Source organism: Phalacrocorax carbo, chromosome 23, assembly GCF_963921805.1.
Source record: "Phalacrocorax carbo chromosome 23, bPhaCar2.1, whole genome shotgun sequence".
Lineage (NCBI taxonomy): Eukaryota > Metazoa > Chordata > Aves > Suliformes > Phalacrocoracidae > Phalacrocorax > Phalacrocorax carbo.
This window is the reverse complement of record NC_087535.1, coordinates 529,100-556,013: the sequence shown is the minus strand read 5'-3', so window position 1 is coordinate 556,013 and position 26,914 is coordinate 529,100. Positions and strand designations below refer to the sequence as shown.

Here is a 26,914-nt window from a genome sequence, read left to right as displayed (position 1 = left end):
TTCATTGCAGCACATTTTATTTGTGAAGACAAAAAGGCAAGGACCAAACACAGCCATTGAAAAAACATGTACATCATGAGACCAAAATAACTTACACTATTTACAGGAACACATCGAGGTATAAAATATATGTACACACCTTGTCTTCTGACAAACCCAGACCACTGGCCTGGGCTGCACGACCTAGCAGAGAAGAAAAAAAAGAAAGCCTTCACAAGAGTTGGCCTCTAGGAAACAGCTCCAAGCAAGAAAAGGCACCTGCTGTTTGTGATCCTTGTGCAGCGGTAAGGGAGGACAGAGCAGGCGACATGATGCTGCAGCTGCCTGAGCCCTGCTGCAGGGCTGGACCAGAGGATGTTGGGTGGTCCCAGGATGTGGGGGATGCAGAACAGCTGGCAGGTACCAGGGGCAGAGCTGGTATGGGTGGGGGGGACAAGCCCCCAGGGGCAGGAAGAAGGCAGAGGGCTGTGCTTTTCTGGGGATGAGGCCCAGGAGGCCAGGCCAGGGCCTGAGGGGTTGGGGGTTGTGCTGGGCTTCCCCCCAGTTACAGCTGGAGCACCACTTGCAGGGGCCAGGGGTCCCCTTCATTACCCAGGAGGGTGAAAGGGGCTCAGGGGGGTGTGCAGGCTGCAGGATGGAGAAAAGCTCCAGTGAGCTTGCTGAAAAGCGAGAGCTGTGTGCTCTGCAGGGACCGTACCTGGACCCCATCCAGCATAGGACAGGGGAAGGACTGGGATAGGGGCACTGGGAGAGCACCCTGAGGAGCAGGCACTGGTTCTGCAGCGCCAAGGCAGGAGGCAGCATCTGAGACCCCCAAAGCAGCTGTGCTCAGAGGTGCTGGGGAGGAACAACTTACCTGGGGGTGACAGGACCCTGGCGCTCCAGCTCCTCACAGCTGGCAGATGCACCCTGTCCTTTTGTGCCATCAAAGCTGTGGGTGCTGGGGAAGGGGCAGTGCCCAGGCTCTCTGGCTGGGCTCACAGTGGTTTGGGGGCCCAGTGCTTTTGGGCTCCTGAGGCTTCTTCACCCTCGTGTGCAAAGCTCAGCTACGGGCCAGCACTACACCATCAGCAGAGGCTGGAGCTGAGCCCTGTGTGCTGGAGGGAGGAGACCCACAGAGCAAGAGTCAGGGCCCGGGAATAAAAGCATCACCCAGTGATTTGAGGAAGTGAAGGACCTCCCTGGACTGCAGGTATCATCACACCCTTGGTACAAACCAAGGCACCCAAGGGTGAAGCAAAATGAAGTGCATGGTCTGAAGGCAGGTCCAAACTGCCCCTGCAATGGAGGGGCTGGCAGAGGGGCTCAGAGGCCACAAGAGGGACTTAAGCTATGCAGCAGTGCAAGTCCTGAGCCCCAGGGGAGCATCCCACTACAGTGCAAAAGGATGAAACAGCTCACCAGCTTCCTCTGGTAGGCCAACAGTCCTCATCATCATCCCTAGCCCCACCTCCACCTTGGCTATCCAAGCACACAGCCCCAGTCTGAGCTCCGAAGGACCAGAGTCCAAAGGGCTACCCTTGCTAGACCACCTGCATGTTGGGACCTTGTGCTTTAGTGTTTGGGGGAACCTGCCCCCCAAACTGACAGTGTGGCTCAGAGCTGCAAGCCCCTTCCCAAACCCCACTGTGCCAGGGGAGGGGGAGGACAGCCCTGTGTCGGCTTCTCAGCCCTGATACAGGGGGTAATCTGGGGGCTCAGCTTCTCTCACAGACTGCCCCCACCCTGGACAGAGGCTTTTATAGCACCAGTTCCCTGCTGGTCCAGGCTGCCTCCAAATTACAGCAGGCTCTGTGAAATGGGGACTAGGACCAGCCCATTCCAGACATGTGCTTTGCATGGACATTTTCCAGACAAGGAGGACTTCATTGCATCCACAGCAAATACCTGTGAGAGCAGAGGCAGGAATACAAGCTGAGCTTAACCTTTCAGAGGTCCCTTTCCATCCTTCTAAGGAACAAGAGGGACCACTGCAAAACAGCGCCAAAATTAACAGCAACAATGCTGAACCTCAGTCCAAGCATCCCACCAGCAATGGGAGCAAAATGTCAGTGTTGTGACTCAGCTGGGGGATCCCACTACAAAGGTGAGAGCTGGGAGCACAGGGCAGTGCAGGACCTGGTCCTGCTGCGCTGCCCAGGAGGCGGCGGGGGGGGGTACAAGGGGCGGCTCAGACATGCAGCGAGGTGGGGGTGAGGCTACATGTCCCCAGGATGAATTCAAGTGTCAAAACTGTAACAATAACAATAAGAGAAGAACAAACTAAAAACACAAACTCCCCACCCCATCCCCAAAATAAAACCGAATGACGACAGCACCCAGCTTGCACCATGAGGTAGCTAAACCAGATCAACACCCAAGAAACACTCTCCTGCATGGGAAACACCAACCCACATAGATACTAAGATGTACACACACACACACACACACACACACACAGAGCTATGGGATCACAGTCACCCCTTGCTTCAAAGGCCCCACCTCCAGACGCTTGCTGCTGTGCCACTGTACCCAGCTCCCTCCACCTCCAGGCTGCAAAAGCCTTGAAACATGCTGCTGCACCGAGGTGGGTGCTCAGCATCATCCAGGGCTGGCCACTCAGCCCTGGGAAGTCAAGCAGGCACTTGCAGCCTACCCGTGGGAAGAAACTGGTGGCGAAAGGCAAAGCAGGTCTGACCCCGAGCACCACAAGAGCAGGTCCCTTCAGCGACTTCAGCAGGGAGCAGCGAGAGGTTTCAGGTCAGGCACTGGCAGATCTTGGTGCAGACACTGATGCACATGGTACACCAGGCTACGGACAGTCAAACACACACACCCACACACACCCCCCACCCCTCTGGCCAAGTAAAGGTTAAACTGGCTGAGGAAAGAGCAGAGAAACCCTCTCCAAGAGAGGCTTGGCGGGTAATGCCTCCTCCAGTCCCCACATCTGTGCTTTACTCTGGCAGCCGTGGTGCACCGTGTGTTTCTGTTTGCCCCCTCTGGTCCTGCTGGGTGCACAGCCCAGAGCTGCCAGCACTGCCACTGCTGCTCCACCAGCGTGGCAGGAGGGCTCCTCGCCTCAATGTGGCTGCCAGTCCCGGGCTGCGCAGGGCTTGGACGTGATCACAAGGGACCAGTCACCGTCCTGGGCAGGGATCACACTCACACACTCCATCATGCCTTCTGCCAAGACAAAGCAGCAGCGTGGGGTTTTTTCCCCTCCTCAAAAGGCAAAAAAACCCCTATCAAATCAACAGAGATGCTCCTGCCTTTCAAGATGCAGAGGAATTCCTGTGCTCCCCCTGGAATGGTTTTAACAAGGGACGGTGGCAAATGACTTGGAGCTGGTCCACGAGTCACCACGGTTGGACAAAGCAGAGGGATAACGGTCTGTGCTTTATGGGGCAGCTCCTGGAGCCCCTGGCCTTTGAGATCCCAGTTCAGTGCTGGTGGGATCATGTGGAAAAATCCTTAAGTTATAGTTCAAAAGCTGCTTCTTCTGTGACAAAGGGGAAGCGAGAGCATGCATGGCAACAGCACCACTCCTGGGGTCTCGTTGGACCATCCCCTGCTCTGTCCTGCCCTGGGCCAGGCAGGGCTTGTTGTGGGACGGCCATAGCATTGGAGAGAGGGAGGAAAGCTCCAGTGCGAGACCAGGGCCTTGCCAGCCCCTTACCCAGGAGAGAGGGAGGAGGGAGCCTGGACAAGCCGTGTCCTTGGGGACAGACTCCTAGACAGAGCCCACAGCCTTTCATGGAGGCTGGATTGTGCGAGATCATCCACTGTAGGATTGTCTTTCAGGCGTGGGGTGAATCAGTGGACTTGTGCAAGACCAGTGTGTGCAACCCCTTCCTCACCCCACTCCCAGCACAGCTGACTCCATCCTGGCCCAAACCCCGGCTGCTCCATGCCTCCGGCTCCACGGGGGCTGATGGGCCAAACCTGAGCTAGGCCCATCCCCAGGAGAAGGCTGAGAGCAGAGCCTGGGTGAAGGAGTTACAGCTTCCAGCTCCCAGTGAGGGCAAAACGAGATGGGCCACAGGGGTGGGGGGTGACAAACCCAGCCTTGGCTTCTTTCTTCTGTAACCTCTGTCCTTGCTTCATTTCTCCATCTCAAGGGGGTTAATATGCTGCAGGAACCCACCACAAAACCCCAAGGTATCAAGAGCAGGGCTAAGCAGCACTTCCCATCCCCACTGCAAAGCACGGTGGGCACACTGGGAAGAGCCCAAGAGCCATGGGTCAGCTGAATTTAAGACTGGGGTTTGGAGAACATCGAAGGGAACTGTGGAAGGTTAGTCTGGAAGCTGCCCAACAGAGATCTTCCCAGGCTTTCTGTGCCTCCACAGCTGGGACATGGCAAAGGAGCTCAGAAGTGTGTGCCTCCAATTGCTGGGGACATGTAGAAGGAGGATGAGAAATGATGGGACTACCTGGAAATCCTTCTGCAGACCCCTCACAGCAGACAGGCTGTCCCACCAGTAATGTCTCCAAAGAAGCAGTTCCTCTATGCTGTGGTCCTGGCCAGCAGACACCAAATGTCCTCATGGCTGTGGAGTGGAGAAAGGCTCCTGCAGGAACCAGCCCCAGAGCCAACAGGGACAGAAGAAACACATCATGAGGAATGCTACATGAGCCCACAGTGGCAGGAGGGAATTGGGTGTCTCTGAGAAGGATCCAAGGAGCTCTGACCCCTAGGAGTCCCAGCAGGCGTTGCAGCAGAGTGGGTGAGAAGAGACACAAAACATTTCCTGGTCACTGGAAAACCATCAAGAAACCTCAGCAGGGGGGAAGGTGGAGCTGGCGGTGCCCCATGAAGCTGCCTCCTCACAGGAGCTGGCAGTGCTCAAAGTACCAGATGGGACATTGTCCATCTATTGGGTCAGGCACAAAGAAACCTGTCCCTGGGGTGAGCTCCTGTAGATGGCAGGGTCTTGATAGCAAGGGAGAGGTACCCCGATCGTCACCCTCCTGACACATCGTCCAGGCTTTTTGCAGTTCCTAGTTCGACCCTGCGGGTAACCTCCTCCCACTCCAGAGCTTCACTGTCAAGTCACTGAGAAACAAAGGTGAGAGGGATGGCGTGACTCAGGGGCTCCCGCAGGAGCCCTGCAGACATGCTGCAGGGAGGCACTGCAAAGAGATGCTCCCCACCCCCAGCCCATGGCAGCATGCAGCCCACAAGACTTCCAGGCTCTATTCTCTTGGCAGGAGGTTGCCCAATCCATTTTGGGGAGCAGGCGGGCCCAGCTGGGGCTCAGCCTCCAGCTCACCCCACTGGAAGCTACTGGGGACAAAGGGGAATGGTGATCTCCAGAGCTGACCCCAACAACAGGACTCCTGCACCCCTTGAATGAGCTCTAACGAGGTGAAAAGCAGTGATACTGCAGGGAGCTGCTGTGCTTGGTCTCCCCAGGGCATGGGCTGCTTTGGGGGTGGCTGCTGACTCCCGCCCCACCATCCATGCAAGCCACAGCTTCCACAGAGCTGCCACAGTAGATGTGGACACTTGGCAAGGAAAAAAAAAAAAAAAGAAAAAAAAGCAAACAAAACAACGTGGGGGATGTGGCTGGGACAAAGGGGCAAGTCACTTCTAGCAAGGATTTATCAAGTGGGAAAAAAAAACGCAAAATAGTTTCATACCGTGAAGAAGCAGCTCAGACCAGAGAGAAAGAAAGAAAAAGAGAAAGAAAGGAGCAAAAGCAAGCAACAGAGAGAAAGACAGAGGAAGAAAGAGATGGAGAGAAAGAGAAAAGAAAAGACAGAAGAAGAGTGCATGAGCGAGAGAGTCAGAAAGAGCAGGAGGGTCAAGGCAGACTAGTAGCACGACCCTTTATGGCAAGGACGCGTCGTGGAAGGCAAGGGGTGAGCCCAGGCACGTAATTCCATAACTTTACCCGGCAGTCACTGTGGCACAGATGGGAGGTGGGGAGGAGGAGAGACAGAGAGAGACAGAGAAAAAGGAAGGGAGAAAAGGGACATGGTCGAAAAGAGGATATCAGAGTCTTGCTGCTAAAGAGCTCCCCGAGAGCAGCAGAGGATGCCCAGCCCCGGGGAAGAGGGGTCCCTGCATGGGGGATACCCAGGGCATCACCGGAGCATGGCAGGGGACTGTCGAGGGCATAGCTCTTGGCACCGCAGCGGGCAGGCCACGTCGTGGGGCAGGCTAAGGCAGGCAAGATGAGATGAAGGCGTGGACCGACTAGAAAGCTGCGAGACTCCCCCCTTCCTTCCCTCCCTCCCTGCTCCCTGCCCACTCAGCACACGCCCACCCCGGCCTGGGGATGACGGTTCAACCCAGGGGTCTCCCACCTCCCGGGGCTCGGGGGAGCAGAAAGCCCAGGGCTCACCTGGAGGCGGTGAAGATGTGCTTTGAGTTGGTGCAAATGGCGTTGATGGGGCTGTCATGCCCTTTGATCTCCCCAACTGGGGTGAAGGTGTCCACGTTCCAGACCTTGATCATGCCTCCTCGGCAGGCACTCAGCACCATAGGGCGGCCAGGGATGAAGGCCAGGGCACACACCCAGTCTTTATGGGCATTGGGGATTTGCTGTAGGTACAGGCACAGAGCAGAGATCATAACCAACACCCTCTGCAGCATCACCAGCAGCCTCACGCACCCAACCAGGGAGGCTCAGATCCTCACTGTCGCGTGGGGACTTATTTGGATCGTGGGGCTAGTGAAACAAAGTCAGGAGGCCAGCGGATGGATTTAGAAGTCAGGGCTTGGTTTGTCCCCCAGGCAGGAGACAGCAATCCCGTCTTCAGAGATGAACAGAACACCTGACGCTGCAACTGATGCTACAGCCTGTGTGCCGGGGAAGCCGGCAATGCTGAGTGCCCTACGGCACAAACTTACGGGGGTAGAGCCACCTCGCATGGGCACTGCCAGATTCCCAGGAATGGGAGTGCCCTCCCCGGTTAGCTCAGTGCAGGACACTGGCACCAGGCCCCTGAACAAAGGCACCAGCAGCAGCACTGCTCTGCCCCATGTTACCCCAAGGACCTGTGCTGTTTGCTCCCCTCCAAACCTGGATAAGTTCCTGCTGCTCCAGATCCCACTTCTTTATGCCATTGTCCCTGGAGCCACTGAAGAGGATGTCTCCCTGGATGGCCAGGCACTCGATGCCATCATAGTGAGGGGGCTCAAAGTTGTGAGTGGGGCCAATATTGCCCACCATGCCCTCAGCAATCTCGAACACCTGGGGGAAAAAGAGTGGGTGAAGAACCCCAGATGGCACTGGAAACAGAGTTGACGCTGTCTTGGAGAACTGGGCCATCGCCTTCTGTTTTGTAGGCTCAGGGCACCCAGAGTGATGCTGGAAATGGGAGCGGGCATTGGTGAGTGGAGTGTTTTTGGGGGCTGAGGTCTCTCCAGAGGTCCTGCCACCATCAGGGGAGGTCTACCACCAGAGACAGCCCCCATTCTGCTGCATTTTACTCATGGTGAGCTTTCACACACCTCCATGAGCCAAGCTAACAGCTTGCAGCTGTCAGAAGAGTGGGATTCTGCCTCTGTCATCATCTCACCATCCCTCTCCACTCCCCTGGTGCCAGCACCAATCAACCTGATAAAAACCAGCAGAAACCTAAGAGGGAAGGGCAAGCTCTTGCTGTGCTGGAGCTGTGAACAAGCAGGCACAAAGCATCTGTACTGGGGAGGAGAATCAAGCAGAACAGGGTGAGCTGCTAACCTGGGTCAGCAATAATATGCCAATACCACCACAGAGCCCAGGGGATGAGAGAAACGCAAATCCACCTCCAAAGGTGCATTTGTATTGTGGACCAAGCAAAAGGCAAGATTTAGGTTGGGCTGAGATATGCAAAAACCTCACATGCAGAGGTGAAAACAGGATCTGGGCTCAGATTTCAGGAGGAGAGAAGAGACCTTAAGGGTTGCCAACATCTGGGCTTCCCTATGGGACACAGGGTTCTGCACTCCAAGAAGGAGAGTACCTTGACGTAGTGATCTTTGGAGCCTGTGACCACCAGGTCATGGTTGCTCGCCGTCTGGTTTACCGTGAGACACATCACAGGCCCTATGTGGCCACTCAGCTTCCCAACGGGCTGCAACCTGAGTTCAATGACACGGGTCAGCCAGCCCTTTCCCAGGTACCCTCCCACCAGAGACCCCCAAAGGCCTGGAGCCCTCCAGAGCAGTTGTTTCCTTCAGGGATTGTGAGCAGGGACCCCCTTCTTCCTAGTGATGCCAGGGGAGGAAGGCAGCCTCAGAGCATGTCAACATCTGGCTACAGAGCCTTGGCTGCAGCAAGGGGTCAGCAGCCCAGTGCCCACCTGGCAGGGAAGAAGGCAAGGGCAAAACCCAGGGGGGTACTGCTGCTCATCCCCCATGTCTTTCCCCCTCTCCTAAGCTCTGTGCAGCTCATGGAAATAACCCCCACTCCAAGTAGCCCCATTGCTGCTCATCACCCCTTGGGTCCCACAGGAAAGGGTCCTCAAAGTCCTTATTCTAGGCCACTTCCATTGCTAAAAGGCTTTCACTTTCTCTGGGGGAAGTCATTTCAGGCCCCTCTGGGCAGACAGCCTCCACTCAGCATCCCTAAGCTGTCCTGCCCACCCCAGCACTCCCCCTCACCTGCTCAGCTCCCAGATGCGGACAGAGTTACCAGTGGCAGCATAGAGTGTGGTGCCAGTGGGGTTGAGAGCAATCTGGTTGATCTGGTGCTCCCCCTGCACGCTGGTGACAGTGCGGGTGGTGGTCCCAGCACACGCATCCCCAGAGATCACCTGTCCAGAAGACCTAAGGAGAGAGAGGTCAATGTGGGAGGATGAGCAGAGATCAGAGCCACTGAGGCCCCACTCGGGAACCACACGGGGTTGTTGGCTCCAGGCTGGCACAGGTGGGTCCCACATCAGGAATGGGCCCTATAGGTACCACCATCTCTCTGTCCACAAAGGGATAAACAAGACCTCTGTCCCTAGGCCAGTGCCCTGCTTGCAGAAGGAGCCAAGGATGTCAGGTGTGTGCGTGACACGGAACACCCTGCCCTGGTTCCCACTTGAGGGCTGCTTTTCTCTCCTCCCACTCCTCTTTGCTTCCTGCAGGAAGAGCTGACTAGTGTTGCCAGTCAGCACAGGGGGCAGAGGTATTTGGCCTCTGCACCTTTAGGTCAAGGTAGATGAGCTGAGGCTGGAGCTCTGTGCTGGAGCGAGCTGGTAACCCTGACCTGCCATACTCTCATAACATTTGATCCCTGCTCCAGACCAGCAGACCACAGCCACAGCCTGTCCCATGCTCCTTTCTGGTCCTCAAACTCCTCATAAAGATCCGAGTTTCCCACCAGCAAGCCTGTAATTTACTCAGCCACAATACTGTTAGGGGCTGTGCCTCCTCTATGGAGCTGCTGGCTCTCTCGGCCATCCCCAGATGTAGCTGTAAATCTCTCCAAAACTCTTCACCCTGAGCCTTTGCTGCAGGAGGTCCCCATGGGTCCACTCCCCCCAAGCTCTCTCCCAACCTCCCTGTTCCCTTAGGATGCAGCACTGCAAACTGGCACTAACGCAGCTGGTACTTGGCCTTCTCCCCAGACCCAGTAGATCCTGGGACTGGCTTCTGCAAAGCCAGAGATGCCCAGAGTGCCCAGGGTCCCCCACAGCTGTTCCCGCCTGCCACGTACGTGAGGGTGCGGATGCACCGGGCTGAGTCCCGGATGTCCCACACTTTGATGTACGACGTGGACACGGTGAACACCAGCCCCGTGTGGCTGCAGTACTTGATGGAAACCACGTTGTTTGGGTGACCCTTGAGGGAAGCAATTTCTTGGCCTGTCACCAGGTTCCACATTTTGCAGCTCCGGTCTGTGAGAGGAGGAAAGTGCCCAAGAGCGTCAGGCTGGGAGGGGTCCCTCTGAGGGCATGGTGGCATGGGGGTAATAACCCTTCTGAGCATTGCCTCCCTCCACCCACAGAGCCAGAGGAAAAGAGCCAGAAAGCCCCAGCACCAGGGCAGTGCAGGGCAAGGCACAACACAGAGGACAGGAGAGAGGCCCAGGAGGAACCATCCCCATGGTGCCCAGCATTTCATGTATTCCCCTGTGCCAACCTGCTCCCATTTGCAGGCCAGCAACCCCCCCAACCTCTCTGTCCATCACGCACCTTTGGACCCAGTGAAAAGCAGCTCATCAGTGGCATCCAGGCAGAGCACAGGCTTGGTGTGTCCTTCTGCCACGGAGACACACTGCAGCGGGGCTGTCCGGGCATTCTTGGTGCCACCCACCGGGTTAATGATGCCCCTTGCGTGGGAAAGAAAGAACAAGCATGGTGGGGTGTATGTGGAGGGGCATGGGAGAGCAATAGCTGCCTCACCCCAAGCATCTTCCACTGCCTGGCATCTTGATGGGTGCCTCCATCTGAACCCAGCATGTCTGAGCAAAGGACTTTGCGGAAACCCCAGGAATCTCCCCAGAAGCAGCCCCTGCCTCCTGCCTCTGCCCCAGCAATACCAACTGGGAAAGGGGGGCTGTCCAGTGGCCTCTGTCCACCTGCAGAACCTCTCACACCTGGCCAGCACAGACCCAAGGAGTCAGGAGACTCAGCTCATGGTCCTCAGGTCAGTCTGGGACAAACTGCCTTCTCCAGCCTGAAACTCTGCTGGGATGAATGTTTCAGGGTACCCATATCCAGCACCCCAGTTCCTTGGAGGCTGTCAGCCTGTGGCTGGTGACAGCTGGAGACAGGGCCCCGCTCCTTTACATGAGACCACGAGGGTGACGGAAGTACAGCACCCACGTTTGCCCCCAGTGTCCCTGTCACAAGGCTGTGGAAGCCCTGCACCCACCGCTGGCTCTGGGCAGGAGAGGACCTACCCCTGCCAAACCTCCCTCCAAGGGACGCCTGCGCATCTGCCAACCCCCTCTTCAGCAGTGCTCAGGGTGTTGAGGACCAACAGCACTACCCTTCCAGACCCCAGCGTGTGTGGCCACTGACAGCTCTTCCCAGCTGGCGTCCCAAAGCACGGCCTCCCCACGGCCACGGGGCACTGAGTTGTGCCAGTCTCACAGGCAGGCTGAGGCACGGGGCTGCACAAGGGCAGGCCCGAGGCCACGTAAGGTTTGCATTAGTCACGAGGACAAACACAGGCTCATTAATTTGGGTTTGGAAATGAAATGCATGTGATCCTTCCAATTTAGCAACTGCACTTACAAACTCACATTAAACGGCCCTCCCCTGACCCCTAGTGTTTCTACCAGTCTCAAGGCAACACTGAATCTGAATGGAAGTCCTGGCTCCCCTGGGTGAGAGGTTATCAACGGACATGGCACGGCTGCCTGGCAGCAAACTGCCCAAGGTGATGCAGCACAGACACAGCTGGTGCCACCTCCCCAGTGATGGTGGGAACTCAGGGCGTGGGCAACGCAAGGGGACACCCCGGTGCTGGAGGGCTGATGTTCCTAAAGGATGGGGGAAAGGTGGCCCTCATGTTGGGAAACCTCTGGAGGCAGGAGCGGGTGTTGGGACAAGCCCAGGAGCACCTTAACCCTAAGGCTGACCTCTGTACCACAATCCGACTTGGTTTCTTTGGGGAAGAGCTCCACCCACCCACAACCCAGCACCAGGGAAGCACAACCAGGTGTGGGGAGCACCTGGAGATATTTGCCTGGAGGATGCTTGCAAGGACATGCTGGCAGCACCCAGGGCTGCTCACCCCCTTCCCCAGCATCACACCGTCCTGCTGGAGAGCTGGGGGACAGGACGGGACATGGTGGTGTCATGCTGATGAGAGCCCATCAGAGATGGAAAAGAACATGCTGCCACCCCAAACCAGCCAGTGCCCATGGGTGAGCCCAGTGCCACATTTCCAATGGGTGATCAGAGCAGGAATGGTTCGAGCCTAAAACCAAGGGGACAGCCAGATACGGGAGGTGGCATGCCAGGAGGGGTCAGCACACACAAGCAGGGAGGTGGGGGAGAGCAGCAAGGCGCAGGTGGAGCATGCAGGGACAAGGGAGAGCAGACTCATGAGACAGAGAGAAGGAGGAGGAGAGGAAGGGATAATAAATAGAAAGTTGTCTATACCTCAGCACCTCCGAGACAGAGGAATCGCTGTCATCAGACCTAGGGGCAGAAAATTAGCAGGATTATGGGAGAGAAAACCCAGACTAGAAGAGGCAGTGGGAGTCAGAGATGGAGGATTGTTATTGCATCCAAGCCAGTGTAGGACAGAGAGAAGGAGGAGGGGAGAGAAGGAGAAAGAGGAGCACACGTGGAGAACCAGGGGAGAGGGCAGAGGAGCAGGAGTGCATGTGAGGATCAGACAGCAGATCTCCATCAGGGAATGCCAGCGCTGCTAGCAATGCTTCGAGATGAGGGCAGCTGCCCAACCTGCTGCAGGGGGAGGCTGGGAGGCTGGAGCTGCATTTGTGGGTTGGTGCCAGTCCTTCAGCTTCCATGAGCCCCCATCCTGCTCCACAGCCTTTTCCAGTGGTCCAAGTCTGGCACTGCTGTGTCTCCAAGTAGGGCTTAGCCAGAGGCCAGGGCTGCAAGCTCCTGCAAGCAGCTAAGCTCAGGAGACACACAGCAGGCAGGACAGGACAAGGGTCCAGCATGGCCCTTGCAAAGCATCTGCCCCCTCATGGAGAGGAGCAGGGAGCGAAAATGGTCACGGGAGGCTGGCTGGAGCTGACCCAGGTCCTGTGCTCCCACACCCCACCATGGGACCCAGTAGGTGCCGTTACTGTTATGGTATGGGTCCCCCTCACTCAGACCCTCCTGCCCCACCAGGACTTACTTATCCAAGGCAGACCCCTGGCTCTGGTTGCTCGTGAGACGGGAGAAGACATTGCGGTCGTTGCGTGGACGGGTGGGTGGGGATGAGGGAGGCGTGAAGCCAACATCAGGAGGCCTGAGCCAGGAAGGATTAGAGGGACACATGACTCAGGAACTGCTCACCTGGCAGCTGCCTGGCACACCAGGGCCCAGCAAGAGCTGGCCCAGCCAGCATCTCTCCCCACTTGTCTGGGCCACCCAGCCTCTCCCTGCCCATGTTGCCATTTCTCCAGCTCCCAAGCTCACCTGGCAGGTTGCCCACGGTCATAGGATTTCCTCCTTGTCAGAGGCGAAGTGTCTGAGCCACGAGATTGCCTGGGACTAAAGCAAGTGAAACAGAGCACAGTGAGTGGCTGCCCCCTCTGCTGGGATCCCTCCATGCTGAACACCCATGTCCTTCCCCAGCAGAGCAAATGGAGAAGCTGGGTCCCTCCATTCTCATCAGAGGATGCCTTGAGTCATCCCATAAGCATGGAAGCTTTTGGCAACCCAAGAAGACTCCAAGAAGGCTGATAACCCAGGACAGTGAGTCAGGGACCCTTGCATGCCCCCTTTCTTTCCCTCCTCCTGGAGTACCCTTCTCTCCATCTGCAGAGGATACCAACTTATTCCTAGACACTCTCCAAGTCCCACTGGAGAAATCCACCACCACTTGCTGCAGGACAAGCCTGGACAGATGCAGAATTGGGGTCAGCCTCACCTCTCTGCAACTCTACAGCCAGGGTACAGCTTCCCACCTGGTGGCCCACGCCTTCATGAGCCTCCCAATGCCCAGAGACCCATCACCCCATGCTCACAAGGTGCTTCCTCGCGTGGGCAGGCTGATGGTGCGTGACACTTTCTCCTTGTAATAGGCGTCTCGGATGGAGGAGCTTATTCCATCCTCTTTGATCTCCATGAGGGATGCCAAAGACTTGGTGATGTTCTTGGTGGAGACATCCAGCGTGGGTCCGAGACACTCAGCTGACACTGCCTTCATCTGCCCCGAGAGCTTGGGCTCTCCCTAGAGCAGGGCAGAGGGCTCAGGCACAGGCAGTGTGGGGGAGGACAGCACGAGCAGCCAGAGAGCTGTGGGCTGGGGCAGCTCATCTCTGGCCACAGGAGGTTGAGTACCCCGTGTCATGCTGGGATGCCCGTCAGTGACGGCTCTCCGTACTCTAAACAAATGTGACAGCCTGTGCAGAATAACAGGCGCTCTCCTCCACCTTTGCCTGCAATGGACGCAGCACTGCACAGGGACCTCCCTGGCACCCACTCAAATCTGGAGGGTATTGGCTGATGTGGTGGGTGTTTCCCAAGTCTCTGTTGCTTCAGAGGACCCCAAGACCAGGAGGCCTGGCTTCCCCCTTGCCTAGAGCTGACCCCACCCAGAGACCAGCCATACTGCCTTACGCCAAGCCTGGCTCTCCAAGGGTCAGGCTGCAGAGCAGAGGCCTGGAGCATCACTGAGCAATGTGCCCCTCCGCCCCTCCTCCCATGCCCTGTGATGGGCCCACACAGGAAGACCAACTAACCTTGAACGTGAAGTCATCCTGGCTTGCCGAGCCCTTCATGGTGAAAGACTGGGAGATGCTGCAAAGGAAAAGGCAGCAAAGATGGATCTTCAGTGCCAAATTCCTTTCAGAGAGCCGGCTGCCACTGGCCCAGCAGACTCCTTGGGTCACCCCCTGCTCCCCAGCTCCCTTTCTCCAAGGGGTGACCTAGTCCTCACTGGTGTCTGAGAGACTTCTCTGCCCCCCTCCCCAAGGGCTGGGCACCACAGGAAATCTTAGGTGGGCCTTTGCTCATCCAAGTCCATCTGTCAGGTCCCATGGGTGGCACCAGACGTCCTGCCCCACCCCTGGCCTCCCCAGCCACCACCAGCTTGTGCAGGGCTGGGCAGGGTTCTCACCTCCCATCTGAAGCCAGGCTGAACTCCGAGACCTCCTCATCCGTGCTGGTGTAGCCGTTCTCTGTGCAGGAGGGAGAGTGTGTGTCAGGAGCGCAGAGGGGACCCCATCGTGCTGAGCCCCGTCTGAACCGTGCAGTGGAGGGGACAGCCCGGATGGTTGGGGACAGGAACCCGGCCCTCATCCCTGTTGTGTGGTGGCTGGACCACATATTCCCACACCCAACATCGCCCTTGGGGCAGCCCTGGGCGCGCTGGTCCCAGCCATGGCACCTCCAGGTGTTTCTTGGGGGGCCAGCATGGGTGGGCACCTCACCCCACAGGCAGCATGGCTGGTGTGAGGGTGCACCAGCCCTGGGTCCCACCTTGCTGGACGTTGTGGATCAGGGCCTGCAGCTCGGGGTGCGACTCGGCCTTCTCCCGCAGGGCATCCAGGATGGCGTGGTTCTGTGAGGAGCCGGTCACGTCTGTCTGCCGCAGGCGCCCCTCCAGCAGGCGGATCTGGGCCTCCTTCTGTGCCACCTGCAGCCCCTGGGGAAGGGCGGCCACGCTGGGCCTCAGGCAGGTGTCTCGGGTCCCCACCGCTGGGTCCCCACCCTGGCACCCTGCTCCCCTCCCCAGCTGCGGAAAGCCCCATCATGCACACAGGTCCCGGCTGGGCCCCGCACCTTGTCGATGGAGGCCTTCAGAAAGTTGTCCAGCAGGAGCCGGGCTTCGGCCAGGGAGCAGGAGCTGATCACCACCGAGGTGTCCGTGGAGTCCAGCTCCTCCTGAAACGTGGAAGGACAGGCATTGGATGCAGCGGTGGAGCTTTGCTGCTGGGTGTGGGACAGGCAAAATGGGCGCCGCGGCCAGCACCGCACCTCCATCCCCTGCCAGCGCTGGCCATTCCCGATGCCTGCTCTCCTCAGTCTGCTCAAGTGGCTGCTGGGGAGATCCAGCCATGGAGATGGCCAGTGCAACCCGAAGGGCTTCTGTGCTGCTACAGGAATCCTGGTGCCAACACCTAATTACTTGCTAATCTGCAGACACCAGCCTCACCTGAATCCACAGCAGATCAGGTCAGCAGCCCAAAGGCTAGTGTGAATTAACAACAGCCCCTTCTTCCCAGGCAACCTAGGTGACAGCCGGGGACGAACCAGAGACAGCACACAGCCTCCAGTCCAGGCTGCAGCTGAAAGGAGCCAGGAGCTGCACAGCACCTCTGTGGCATGCCCAGTATCAAAACCAGACACAAAACCTGCAAGGTTTCTGCTGGAAAAAAACCCAGTCCTCCCTGGGATGTCTCCAGCACATGAAAATCCCATGAGGACAGATGAATGCCAGCCCCACGGGCAGGTTGGGGGCTGTGGCTTCCCTACACCCTGGGCAGTGGGGCACCGGCCACCTGCCCACAGACGTGCAAGGACCTGGCAGCACTCCCCTCTACAATTGACCACCTAATGAGAAGTGACTGTGTGGGTGCAGCGTGACTGAGCGTGTGACACAGCTCAGAGGAAGACTCCGGGATGCCCAGCTTAGCTGTGCCCGAGGACACACTCACCTCCCAGGGGTGTTCCCACCCTCTTCCCCACCAGCTGGGCCGAGTCCAGCTGCCCACCTTGGTCTCCTCGATCTGCATGATGGTGGCCTGGCAGTCAGAAATGCTGTCGTTGATGTAGTCGATGTTGGCCCCCAGCACCTCGATCTCCTCGTTCAGCTCCTGCAGCCCTTTCTGCTCCTTGGGGCTCTCTGCCTGCAGTTTCGCCCTCTTACCCAGCAGTGCTTCCTGCAGCAGTGCCAGCTCCTCGCGTTTCTGAAGGAAAAGGGAGGGGGACTGGCACTGTTGACATGGCTGTCCCCCTGCCCCGCACCCACCACCCAGCCCTCTCTGTCGCCAGTGCCACCATCACCTTGATGAGCCGCTCCATGTCAGCCTCCAGGTTGACGATGGTCATCCTCTGCATGACGATGTCAAAGATGCGCCGCTCAAGTGACTGCCACTTGAGGCGGGCGGCTTTGCTGAAGGTCTGACTCGTCCCCTTCTTGGGAAACTTCTTCCTACAGCCGGGAGAAGAGGTACATGGGCGACCAGCCCGGACAGCTGTGCTTACCCCAAAAGGATGCCTGGGCTCTGGCTGGCTGGGAGCGGAGGAGGCATCTGCGTCATTTATGGATTGCCCAACTTTCCCACCACCCTTTAGCAAAGAGAGGGACAACAGATGAGCCCAAAGGGTTTGTGCCATAGTGTTTAACACTCGTGGAAGGCCAGGGCTCGGCTCAAGCCCAGGTGACAGTCACACGCTGCCAGCACAGCCCGTTACTGGGTCAGTGGTTTAACATGGGCCAAATGCACAATAAGAAGCTGGCATTCAGCCTCTGCCACCAGCCAAAAGCCAGACATGGGAGTCCTGGGATGCCTCATCACCCATCCACGCAGCCCCTGCCCTGACCTGGTGGGCCGAGCCCCATTCACAGAGGATGAGGGGTCTCCCAGGAAGTTGTTGATTTTCTTGTTCCACTGGCGCACGATGCTGGAGACTGAGCGAGCACCGGACTCTGGCTCGGAGGAGGTGGTGCTGGCTGAGACCTCTGCGCCCGAGTCCAGCATGGCTGGCTTCTGGCTCATCCTGCCTGTGACCCGGTCTGACATGGGCTTGGCAAGACGGCGCAGCGCCAAGACCTGCCCAGAGGAGGGGCAGAGGAGAGGGTGTTAGACGGGTGTCACCAGCCTAAACCTGTCACTATCATGCCCAGGTCCCCACGGGACCGAGAGTGGCAGCTCTGGGGACCTGAAGCCCCAAGGCCATTTGCGCCCCATGGGTTTCCCCCTTCTCCCTCACAGCCTGTCCCTGGCCACTGGGCTCAGCTGCCCAGGGAGATGAGCAATTCCTCTGCTGCCTGCAACCATCTCCCACCTTGTTACTGAGCCATAAAACTCCTCCCACCCTTTTGGGAATCCTGCTCCCAGAGCTGGCACTGCCTGGAGGACAGAGCGTCTCTGAGCTAAGGGCTGAGGCAACCCGCCTCCCGGGCCCTCACCTCCTGGGTTTTCCTCCGCAGCACTATTTCCTGCTGCCGCTTCTGAGACTCCAGCGCCCGGATCTGAAACTGCACGAGAGAGAGAGACACCCCTGGGGTCCTGCCCAGACACCCCAGCGATGGTCGCAGTCCCAGGGCTCCCACCACCAAAGCGTGGAGCAGTTACTTTGGCATGAACAGTCTCACTTCTGACTTTAACAGTGAGCAGGTTTCGGCCTTGAGGATGGCCCTGATGGCACATTGCCCCCCCGAGCATGGCAGGGAGCTCACAGCATGCCCCCCCAAGCACACTGGGAGCTGCAGGAAGCCCTTGGGAGCTACTCAGCCAGGTGTGTTCTGCTGGGGCTGCACAGCCACTGGCGAGGCCATGGGTGTAGCAGGGCCCCGAGCTTCACCAACTGATGTTCATGAGCACCTCAGAGTGTCAGAGCAGGACAAACATCCACCCCAAGCCAGCCCAGTTCCCTTCCTGCGTGGGGACGCCCAGTGGCACGTGGGCCGGCTGGGCTCTCACCTCCTGCCGGCGTTGCTCCTTCTTGAGCTGCGCGATCTCCCGATTCCTCTTTGTCTCTACCAGCCGCCTCCGCTGTTGCTCCTCCCGCATCTGCTTCATCAGCGCAACCTGGAATGGGAAGGTACTGCATGTCGGTGTGGGCACCTGACTGTCCCAGGGTACCCACCCACCAGACGGACAGACAGACAGATGTCTTGCACTTGCCACCAGGAGTGGAAAACGTTGCTTTTGAGCAGGGAGCCAGACTTGACCGGGGACGCCCGCCCTGCCCTGCAATGTCCAGGTACCTTTGCCTTCTTCATCTCGGCCACCTCCGCCTGCAGCTTCCTCAGCTCCCGCTCATAGCGGGACTGGTTCTTGAGCAGGCGAGCGTGCTCCTTCTGGGCCGCCTGGAGCTTCTGCAGGTCCCGGTTCATCTCCTTTAGCCGCTTCTCATAGTCTGCTTTGATCTTGTTGGCTTTCTCCTCTGTGTAGCACTCCATGGTGCCTGGGGAAACAAGGAGAGGGCTTATGATGGCCATGCACCCAGGGCTCCTCCCGCACCTACACACCCTGCCTGGAGGCACTGGGCACTGCTTCCCTGCCCTGATTCCGCCAGACCCCTCCCTCGCCCCTCTGCTCTGGCCCTGTCACAGGCTGGTGTCTGTCTGGGGACACCCACTGGAAGAGATGGGTTAGGGCCCAGCACAGGGTAGGGACAGAGGGTTACAGCACAGGCACTGCAGACAGAGGAGCTGCAGACCTGGACCTACAGCCATATGCATGGGTGATCCTGTCCCACTGAGCCTAGAGACCAGCTACACCACTAGGCCTTTGGGGTCTTCATGTGTCCCTCAGCACCTCAGTCTCCCCAAGTGGTCCCATATCTCATGAAGCTGTGTTCAAGGCTAGAAGAGGCTTTGCCTCACCATCCTTTCCAGCCACCTCTCCGGCACCAGTGGGGTGAGGAGGTCTTCAGCTGACTAGTCCCGCTCTCACAGCAAGACAAGCAGGGTCCTGGGGGTCCCAGGGGCTCAAGCAGAGGCAGAGGGATGGCAAAGCTCTATCAGAGCCAGTGCTGCATGCGGGGGGGGGGCATGATCTGGCTCTGAGTTAGCTGGACAGGAGCAGGGACTGGGGCCCAATGCTGCGGGGCTGGGATCCCATGGGTGAGGCGGTTCTCACTGAGGTTCTGCAGGACCCGGTCCCGCTCCAGCTGTGTGTCCCGAATCTTGTTCTGCAGCAGGATCAGCTTCTCCTCATACTGGTGCTTGAGGGTCTGCAGGCGCCGCTGGCTGTTCTCCAGCTCATCAATCAGCTTCTGCTTGATCTCTATCTCGCAAGTTAGATCCGCCAGGTCAGCCTGGAAATTCACAGCTGGAAGCCGGTGGGGGACAGTCAGGCTGGGAGGGATGGTGGAGCATTGCTCCTATGGCCCCACTGAGCCACAGCACAGGGCAAGGGCAAAGGGAGCCAATGGGAACCCACACCACTGGGCAGCAGCAGCACCCCAAAGAGTGTTGGAGACTCCCTGCAGCAACCCTGGTGCTTTTCAAAGCCCCCCAGAGGAGATGTGGCCATGTCATCCCAACAGACTCTCCCTTCCCAGGACCAGAGCTCAGTGCCAGGAGACACCAGCAAATGCACCCCCATACCCTGGGCTGCATGCTCCTCACTTTACCCTTCTCCTCTGCATCCGAGTCTGAGTCCACCAGGCTCTCTTCACTGCCTGAGTCTTCATCATCATCCTCACGTCCATCCTCCTCCTCACAGCCACTCTCGTCCTGCTCCTCCTCCTCCTCCTAAGAGACGAGTGCCTAACCTCAGCTTGCAGCATGGCCTTGCCCTTCTCTCTGCAGCTCTTCCCTCATCCAAACCTGAGCCCACCCCACAGCAATGGGCTGCAGCCCCCACAACGGGACTCAGATTCCCACACAGGATGCCCAGGGGCTGCAGCACCATTTCTGGACCCCCAGCATACACTGTTGAGAGTAGCTCTGTGCCCCATCCATCCCTTTCCAGCTGAGTAGCACTGCATCCCCCAAACCCCCCTTCACCTATGCTTATCGAAACCAAGCCCAAAAAGCTGTGGGCTCCTCGCTCCCCAGCAGGGCTGGTTGGGGAGCACCCAGCTCCCCCCTACCCCAGCACGAAGTCCTCGGCTCCATGACCCCTCCAGCCTGCTTGCTGGGCCAGGCTGGGCTTGGTCCTTCTCCCAGGTGGGGCCATGACAACGCTTCGTACCCAAACACCCCCCTCAGTATGAGCACAAAGCGCACTCACCTCTTCTACCTCATTCTCATCCGTCTCCTCCCCATTGTCCTGCTGCAGTTTCTGCCGCTTCTTAAATGCTTCCTTCTCCGGGCTGGGGGAGAGCAGAGGGGTACTGGTGAGTCCCAGCATGGGGGAGCCCAGGGACAGGTCCTGCTGGGGCCCCCCGCACCTCCTGCTCTTGGACGCTTTGGGGGAAACAGCCTCTGGGATCATGTGGTAGGTGAGAAGGAGACCAAGGGCAAGGCAGCGCTCGGAGGGGAACCCAGGCATCGGGGTTCTGTCTCAGTGCTCTGCCGTTATCACAGGTGGGGGAAGCAGGATACCTGACCACACAGGGACAGACAGGGACGGACACGCAGCCTCCCCCTTCCCAACACTGCACAGCAGCTGCCTTCACCTTTTTCTCCGCTGCCTCCTCTCTTTCTTTTTCAGGCGCTCCAGGTCCTGCTTGGCCCGCCGGAGGACATCAGAGGCCTCCGCCTCCACCGGCGCAGCGGGGCTGCACAGGCCAGCCAAGCCAGATGCTGGGGACGAGCCCATGGAGTAGGGGGGCCGGGCAGAGACACGCGAGAGGCTGCGACGCAGAGACTCATTCATGGATTCGCTCTCCAGGAGCTTCGTCCTAGGGAGTGGAGACAGGATGTGGTCAAAGAGGTGACACCCCACTGTCCCTGGAGGAAGGGATCTTGCCTGGTTTTAGGATGGTGTACACCAGGGACAGAGTCACCACAAAGCCATTCCCATTCCTGTTGGGTCAGAAGCTCAGGATGCTGCAAGACAGGGTCCCACGATCACACAAGAGACTGGGATGGACCCAGCTTTGAGGGGCCAGCAGTCCCTTGGAGACACAAGGCACTCTCGCCAGGATCTCCCAGTCCATCAACGGCCACACAAAGGACGACAATGGCCAAAGCACTGCCCAGCAAACCAAAGCCCCAGTGTAGCAGCAATGCAGTCAGGTGCTACTCCAACAGGGCTTACAACTCACCCCAGTGACACTGGAGAGACAGAGCTGTGAGCCACACCTGGGCTCAGACCCCACGACAGCACCCACCAGCCAGGGAACCTAGGTGACCCATCAGCCCCGATGCCCAGCTCACCTCAGCTCTTCAATCTCCCGGATGTAGTTCTGGATGAGGGCACCAATGGCTTCATTACCATCACCTGGAGGAGCAGAGGCGTGGGTGGATGAAGACAAGACATGGGCACCACAGCACCCATCCCAGCTACACTGGCCAGGCTGACCCACCACGCCACGCACTAGCCCAGCCTCACCTGCCTTGGCCAACATCAGATTGGCCTCCTGGCTCATGAGGTGGGTGACCCTGCTGTTGATAGCATCGATGGCCTCCTGCATGGCCTTCACCCGCATGCGCAGGGCACTGTTCTCCTTCTGCAGCATGGCGTTCTCACGGAAAAGGTCGCTGTAGCCCTCCGAGCCATCCTCCCCGATGACCCGCTTGCCCTGTGGGGACAGGAGGGGAGCCCCTGAGTGCAGCGCAAGCTGGGACATGGGGTCCACCACTGCAGCCCTGGGGGCAGCCCCAGCCACCAAAGCAGGGACAGGGACAAGTCTAAGGACCAGGAAGGCCTGAGTTAAAAGGCAGAGGGTGAGAGAGGCTTCAAGGCTTCTTCCTGCCATAACATCCCTAAGAGACTTGCCCAAAGTGCTGCCTGTGGCAGGGCAGGAGCTGAGCCCCTGTCTCTTAAGGCTCCTGGCCTCTCCTAGCAGTTACTCCTATCAAAGTAGGCAGGAGGGTCTTTCCTGCTAAAATTGCCTGAATTAAAACACAAGGAGGAGGCTTTCTGGTCCTGCCTCCATCCTACCTCTGCAGGCTCACTCAGCCACTCACCGCCTTGTACTCCATCAGCTCCATCTGCAGGCGGGCAATCTCAGCCCGCAGGGCACTGATCTGCTGGCTTGTCTTGTCCTGGTTCACCACCACCTTGTTCTTGATGTTGCGAGCCCGGTTGGCATACTTGAGCGTGTTCAGGGTCTCCATGAAGTCCCGGTCAGATGGGCTCACGCAGGCAATCATGATGGTTTGGCTTGGGGAGGTGAGGGTCAGGGTGAAGGGACAGTTTCCCCCACCCTGCACCAATTCTGTACATGGACACCGGCACCCAGCATAGGCCACATGTCCCCAGCCACCCGTCCTAGGCCCTTCTGTGGTTTATAACCAAGGTATAAACTGGGTTCAGCCCCTCCCAGGCCAGAGTACCGGCAAGACCCCGCAAGCAACACATCATGCAGCACTGAGCAAAGTCAACCGCCCCCAGCCAAGGCTACACATGCCAGGATTGCTGGGGAAGAACGGGGTCTTCAGAGAAGTATCCTCAAAGGAGCCAGGGAATTCAATCCATCCCATGCTGGGCAACACCACCTGCCAAGTCCCAGGTCTGCAAGGGCTCTGGAGTGTTTTGCACCAGCTAATTGCGCCAAAGCTGGCTAATTGCGCCTGGGGCTCACGAGGAGCCACGGTCTTTACATCTGCAATCATGTACTGCCTGCCAGGAGGCATCCCTTCCCCAGTGGGCAACCCATGAGGCGTTTGAGTCCCCAAGGGCTCAGCCCTGGCGTGGGACCCCCTTACCTGTTGCCCCCGAGGGAATCCTGCAGCAGGCGGGTGAGCTTGGAGTCACGGTAGGGCACGTGCACAACTTTCTTGCTCTGGTCTCCGAGGGCACTAATGACGTTCCCCAAGGCCAGCTACCAACACAAAGGAAAGGGCCCCCCAAATTCAGCCCCTTCTGAGAATACAGCTGTCATGTAGCCAGCACATCAGGCCTGGGACATGTGCTGTGGCACAGGTTTGGGGTGCAAGAGGTGGAGGCGTGGGGCTTCTCTTGCCAGGCACAGCTTTTGTCCCCCTTCCCTGGGCTGTGCCTCCCTCCCACATGCACTGACGAGCAGCACTGAGCCCTGGAGGTTTTTTTTAAGCTCAGGTTAGCAGATGTCGATGTTTTGGGGACTTGCACCCTTGTGCCCCGGTGTATTCCTCCCCGTAGTCCTGCCCTTAGCAGCAGAGCTGTGCCCTCACCACTGGCGTTTTGGAGTGTGCATACTCCTGCCTACAGGTCCGGGTAACATAAACCCCAGCAGAGACAGCAGCAACGCCAACAGCCCAGAGCAGCTCCAAGCAGGACCCAAAGGTGATCCAGGCTCCCCTAGGCAGGCCCTGCCTCCCCGTTCCCCTTGCATGCCAGTGCCCAGGGCCATACCAGCCCACAGTTGATGGAGATGCCTTCCTTCGCTCTCTCGCCAGTAGCACCCGTTCGCTTCAGCCTCTCTGAGCCAGCCAGGTCTACGAAGTGAAACTTGGCCATGAGGGTCTCATACTCGGTGGTGGGCTGGGCTCCATCCAGAAGGCTGGTGACCTCCCCGTTCACCTGTGGCCAGGCACACATGGAGACGGTCACCACCATGGACCTGGAGCAGGCAGGAGCTCCCTTGGCCACACAGACATCAGCAAAAGCCTGAGCATTCTACCCTCCACATCCAGCCCCTCAAGGATGGGGGAGAGGATCCCAACAGCAGCTTGCTCTGGGCCATCCCTTGGGCCAATCATCCCTGCCTTGGATGGGCCTGCACCAGGGCAGACCTCTGCTCTCGTTAAATGCTAACTCTGGCTATGACTGTAAAGAAGCAAGACAAAGCCCTGCCTCTCTTTGCAAGACTTCAAACCCTCTCCCCTTTCCAAGGGACCCCCCCAGATTGCCTGGGTATCAGGCCCAGGAACAGCCCAGCCACGAGGCGGGAGCACATCTCACCATCTCTGGGCGGGCACACACTCTCATCTGGCACAGGTGAATGGTGAAGATGGCATGGGACCGGGAGCTCTGCACGTTCATCTGGGTGCTGGCAGTGGTGCGGGAAAGAGCCCCCTGCTTTAGGCACTGGATCAGCTGCAATGACATGGGGCAGGGAAGCACAAAACCTTGAGGCACCCTGTTAGGGAGTCAGGACAGCACCCTGCCACAGCCCAGTGGGCACACTGACCTCTCCCTGCATCACCCCAGGGCTGCTCTGTTCCATCCCAGGTGAGATCCCATCACCTGGCCATCCCCACGCAGCACATCCCTGCCCAGCGGGCACTCAGCTGCCATCCCTCCTCCCCATCTGCCCCGTCCCACACCCACCTCATCCTGTGAGCTAATGAGGCGCGACGTGACCCCCGTGGTGTAGATGCTCCCACTGGCATCCTCATGGATTTTGATGTTGGATTTGCGGTGGCGTGCATCCGGGTCACGGGCACTGTCAAACAGGTCCAGGATCTCCTCATTGTAGAGCTGAGTGGGGTGGAAGCAGGTGCGGGGTGAGTGCTTGTAAGCAGGAGGCTGCTCTGGCCCAGCACAGCGGCACCAACAGGAGCTGCCCAGGAGGGCAGGCTGCACAGCTGGGGGTGTGCGTGTGTTGACACGTACATGCACATGTGTGTGCTTAGGCAAGGCTGACCGGGAGAGCTGGTGTGCGTGCAAGTGTAGGAGAGGATGCACTTGCACGCGCATGCAGATAGGAGCTGATGCAAGACAAGTTCTGACCTGCATGCAGTGGTACCCAGCTGGGACGGCATGCCCAGAAGGAATGTGCGTGTGTGCACACACGTGTGTGCAGGCATGTCTGCCCCGCAGAGCTCTGGGCTGCAGCCTGGGTTAGTTCCAGCTGCCTGACCTTGTCCTAGACAAGCAGCTGTGCAGGAACCAGGACACTTTCAGAGCCCTGTCCCCAGAGCCTGATGAGACACTCAGGAGCCACGCATCTCCCTGGCCTTCCCTGCTCACCCAGGGAGCCCCCGACCACATGAGCCAGCGGAGCTCCCCTCCCACCTCGGCTTTCTGAGGTCACCCCTGCCAGGTGAAAGGGGGGGTGCAGGGGACCAGGGAGTGCTGGACAAGCAGGAAAAACCCCAAGGACGCAGAGCTGACAGAGGATGCCCCCATCCATATCTTGACCCTGCAGCATCCTCCCACCCTGGGGCGGAGGGAGACCCCTGCCCATCTGTGTCCTGCGCCCCCCCACCACTCAATGCCACACATCACCCTCTCACACCCGTGTTCCAGTGCAGAGAGCAGGGTCACCCAAGGACCACAGGCTCCTGGCCAGCAAAGCAGATCAGGCTAATCTGTCCCTGGCCGCTCCAGGTCCAAAGGGGCTCTTTGAGGGTTTAAGCCCTGCTCTGACAGCCTGCTGCCAGAGGAGAGTCACAGGATGGGGATCAGCAGGGCCAAATCCCGTACCACTGCCAGGACGGTGGGGTTGGTAACCAGTGTCTGCTGCAGCCACATGCCCACGCTGGCACAGGAGAGCCATTATCACCACAAAACCCTCCCTGGGTTGCCTGGGTAAGGGTAGCTGTAGGACAGGTCTTGGCACAGCAGCACAAGAGCTCCTGGTTTGATGCCCATGCCTGCAGGGTGGGCCGGTGGGCAAAGCCCTCAACAGGCCCAAACAGCCTTGGTCACCGGGCTGTCAGGCAATGGGTTTTTACTCTCTCCATACGTATCAGCGCCCTTGGGAAGCCTTCAAGCCCCCACAGCCGGCAGATGGCCTCCCCCCACCCTGGGGCTGCCAGTGTCCCACTGGGCACAGCTGGCCTCGGGAGCACAACCATGAGCAGCTCTGAAACACAGCAAGGGAAGCCTTGTTCCCATCCTCTACCGCAGTCACTGGACAAACATCTCTGAGGCTATTTTGAGAGTTAAAACCACCAGGGGTCAGAGGTGGTGAAGAGAGAAAAAGGCTACAGGAAATCCCCAGGGCAGCTGGTGTAACCCCATGCAGGGCCACTGCTTTGTCACAGGCACCCCTGGGGTCGCACTGGACCCTCTTGGTCTGCGAAGATGGTTCCTAGAATGGCCTGGGGCAGAGGCAGCACAGGCATCCCCTCCCAGTGTTCATCCTTTGTGTGTCCCAACCCCAGTTAACAGGTCACCCAGCTGCTTGGGGCAGTGTCGTGTCATCCCAAAGCGAGTGGGAGAAACTGAGACAAGGGAAGCTTGAGCTGGACAGCAGAGGATCTCCTAGAGGGAAGATACGGGGAGCTGAGAGGAAAGGGAAAATGTGGCACATAGGGTGAGGGGACACAGGTTGGGCTGAAGGCCAGTATCTGACCGTATAGCCCAGGGAAGGCAGGACTGTGCCGCAGTCCCAACAGTGTTAGGAGACTCTCCAGCAGGGGAAAAGCCTGACAAGGTTCCTCCCCCACAAGGACATCAGAACTGGAAGGAAATTGTCCCCGTTTCCATCCCAGACCACAGGTTCCCCAGAGTGGAGCCCCACGAGGCCAAGGATGCGTAGGAAGGAGCCAGGAGCTCAGACAGGCCAAGTGGTGGGGAGGGAAGGTTGTGGCAGGACACAACAGCACCACGGGAGCCAACAAGGGCTCTGCAGATGGAAAGTTGATTGGGAAGGATTTCTCCAGCAAGGAAGTCAGCTCTCCAGGCCAGGAGGTGACTTTGGACACTTCTTC

The 26,914-nt window shown here is 58.5% G+C and overlaps 1 protein-coding gene across 2 annotated transcripts in view; it reads right to left on the bottom strand.

The window, feature by feature from the left end:
* KIF21B (kinesin family member 21B) overlaps positions 1–26,914 on the bottom strand; it is a 41,924-nt gene continuing 15,010 nt past the window's right edge. The window contains exons 4-35 of one of the 2 annotated variants that reach the window (XM_064471810.1): positions 24,585–24,734; positions 24,216–24,350; positions 23,667–23,834; positions 23,039–23,154; positions 22,298–22,493; positions 21,720–21,909; positions 21,545–21,608; positions 20,842–21,066; positions 20,454–20,535; positions 19,852–19,969; positions 19,356–19,547; positions 18,479–18,678; positions 18,192–18,299; positions 17,678–17,746; positions 17,089–17,318; positions 16,549–16,696; positions 16,257–16,451; positions 15,325–15,426; positions 15,022–15,187; positions 14,660–14,720; positions 14,283–14,340; positions 13,566–13,771; positions 13,015–13,089; positions 12,731–12,844; positions 12,019–12,057; positions 10,099–10,235; positions 9,621–9,801; positions 8,579–8,743; positions 7,939–8,056; positions 7,014–7,184; positions 6,333–6,532; positions 1–5,038 (exon numbers count right to left, since the gene is read on the bottom strand). In XM_064471810.1, the coding sequence (XP_064327880.1) occupies positions 4,984–5,038; positions 6,333–6,532; positions 7,014–7,184; positions 7,939–8,056; positions 8,579–8,743; positions 9,621–9,801; positions 10,099–10,235; positions 12,019–12,057; positions 12,731–12,844; positions 13,015–13,089; positions 13,566–13,771; positions 14,283–14,340; positions 14,660–14,720; positions 15,022–15,187; positions 15,325–15,426; positions 16,257–16,451; positions 16,549–16,696; positions 17,089–17,318; positions 17,678–17,746; positions 18,192–18,299; positions 18,479–18,678; positions 19,356–19,547; positions 19,852–19,969; positions 20,454–20,535; positions 20,842–21,066; positions 21,545–21,608; positions 21,720–21,909; positions 22,298–22,493; positions 23,039–23,154; positions 23,667–23,834; positions 24,216–24,350; positions 24,585–24,734 (4,434 nt within the window). In that variant the 3' untranslated portion in view covers positions 1–4,983. The remainder of the gene's footprint in view (positions 5,039–6,332; positions 6,533–7,013; positions 7,185–7,938; positions 8,057–8,578; positions 8,744–9,620; positions 9,802–10,098; positions 10,236–12,018; positions 12,058–12,730; positions 12,845–13,014; positions 13,090–13,565; positions 13,772–14,282; positions 14,341–14,659; positions 14,721–15,021; positions 15,188–15,324; positions 15,427–16,256; positions 16,452–16,548; positions 16,697–17,088; positions 17,319–17,677; positions 17,747–18,191; positions 18,300–18,478; positions 18,679–19,355; positions 19,548–19,851; positions 19,970–20,453; positions 20,536–20,841; positions 21,067–21,544; positions 21,609–21,719; positions 21,910–22,297; positions 22,494–23,038; positions 23,155–23,666; positions 23,835–24,215; positions 24,351–24,584; positions 24,735–26,914) is intronic. The other variant, XM_064471811.1, reaches the window with a different exon arrangement.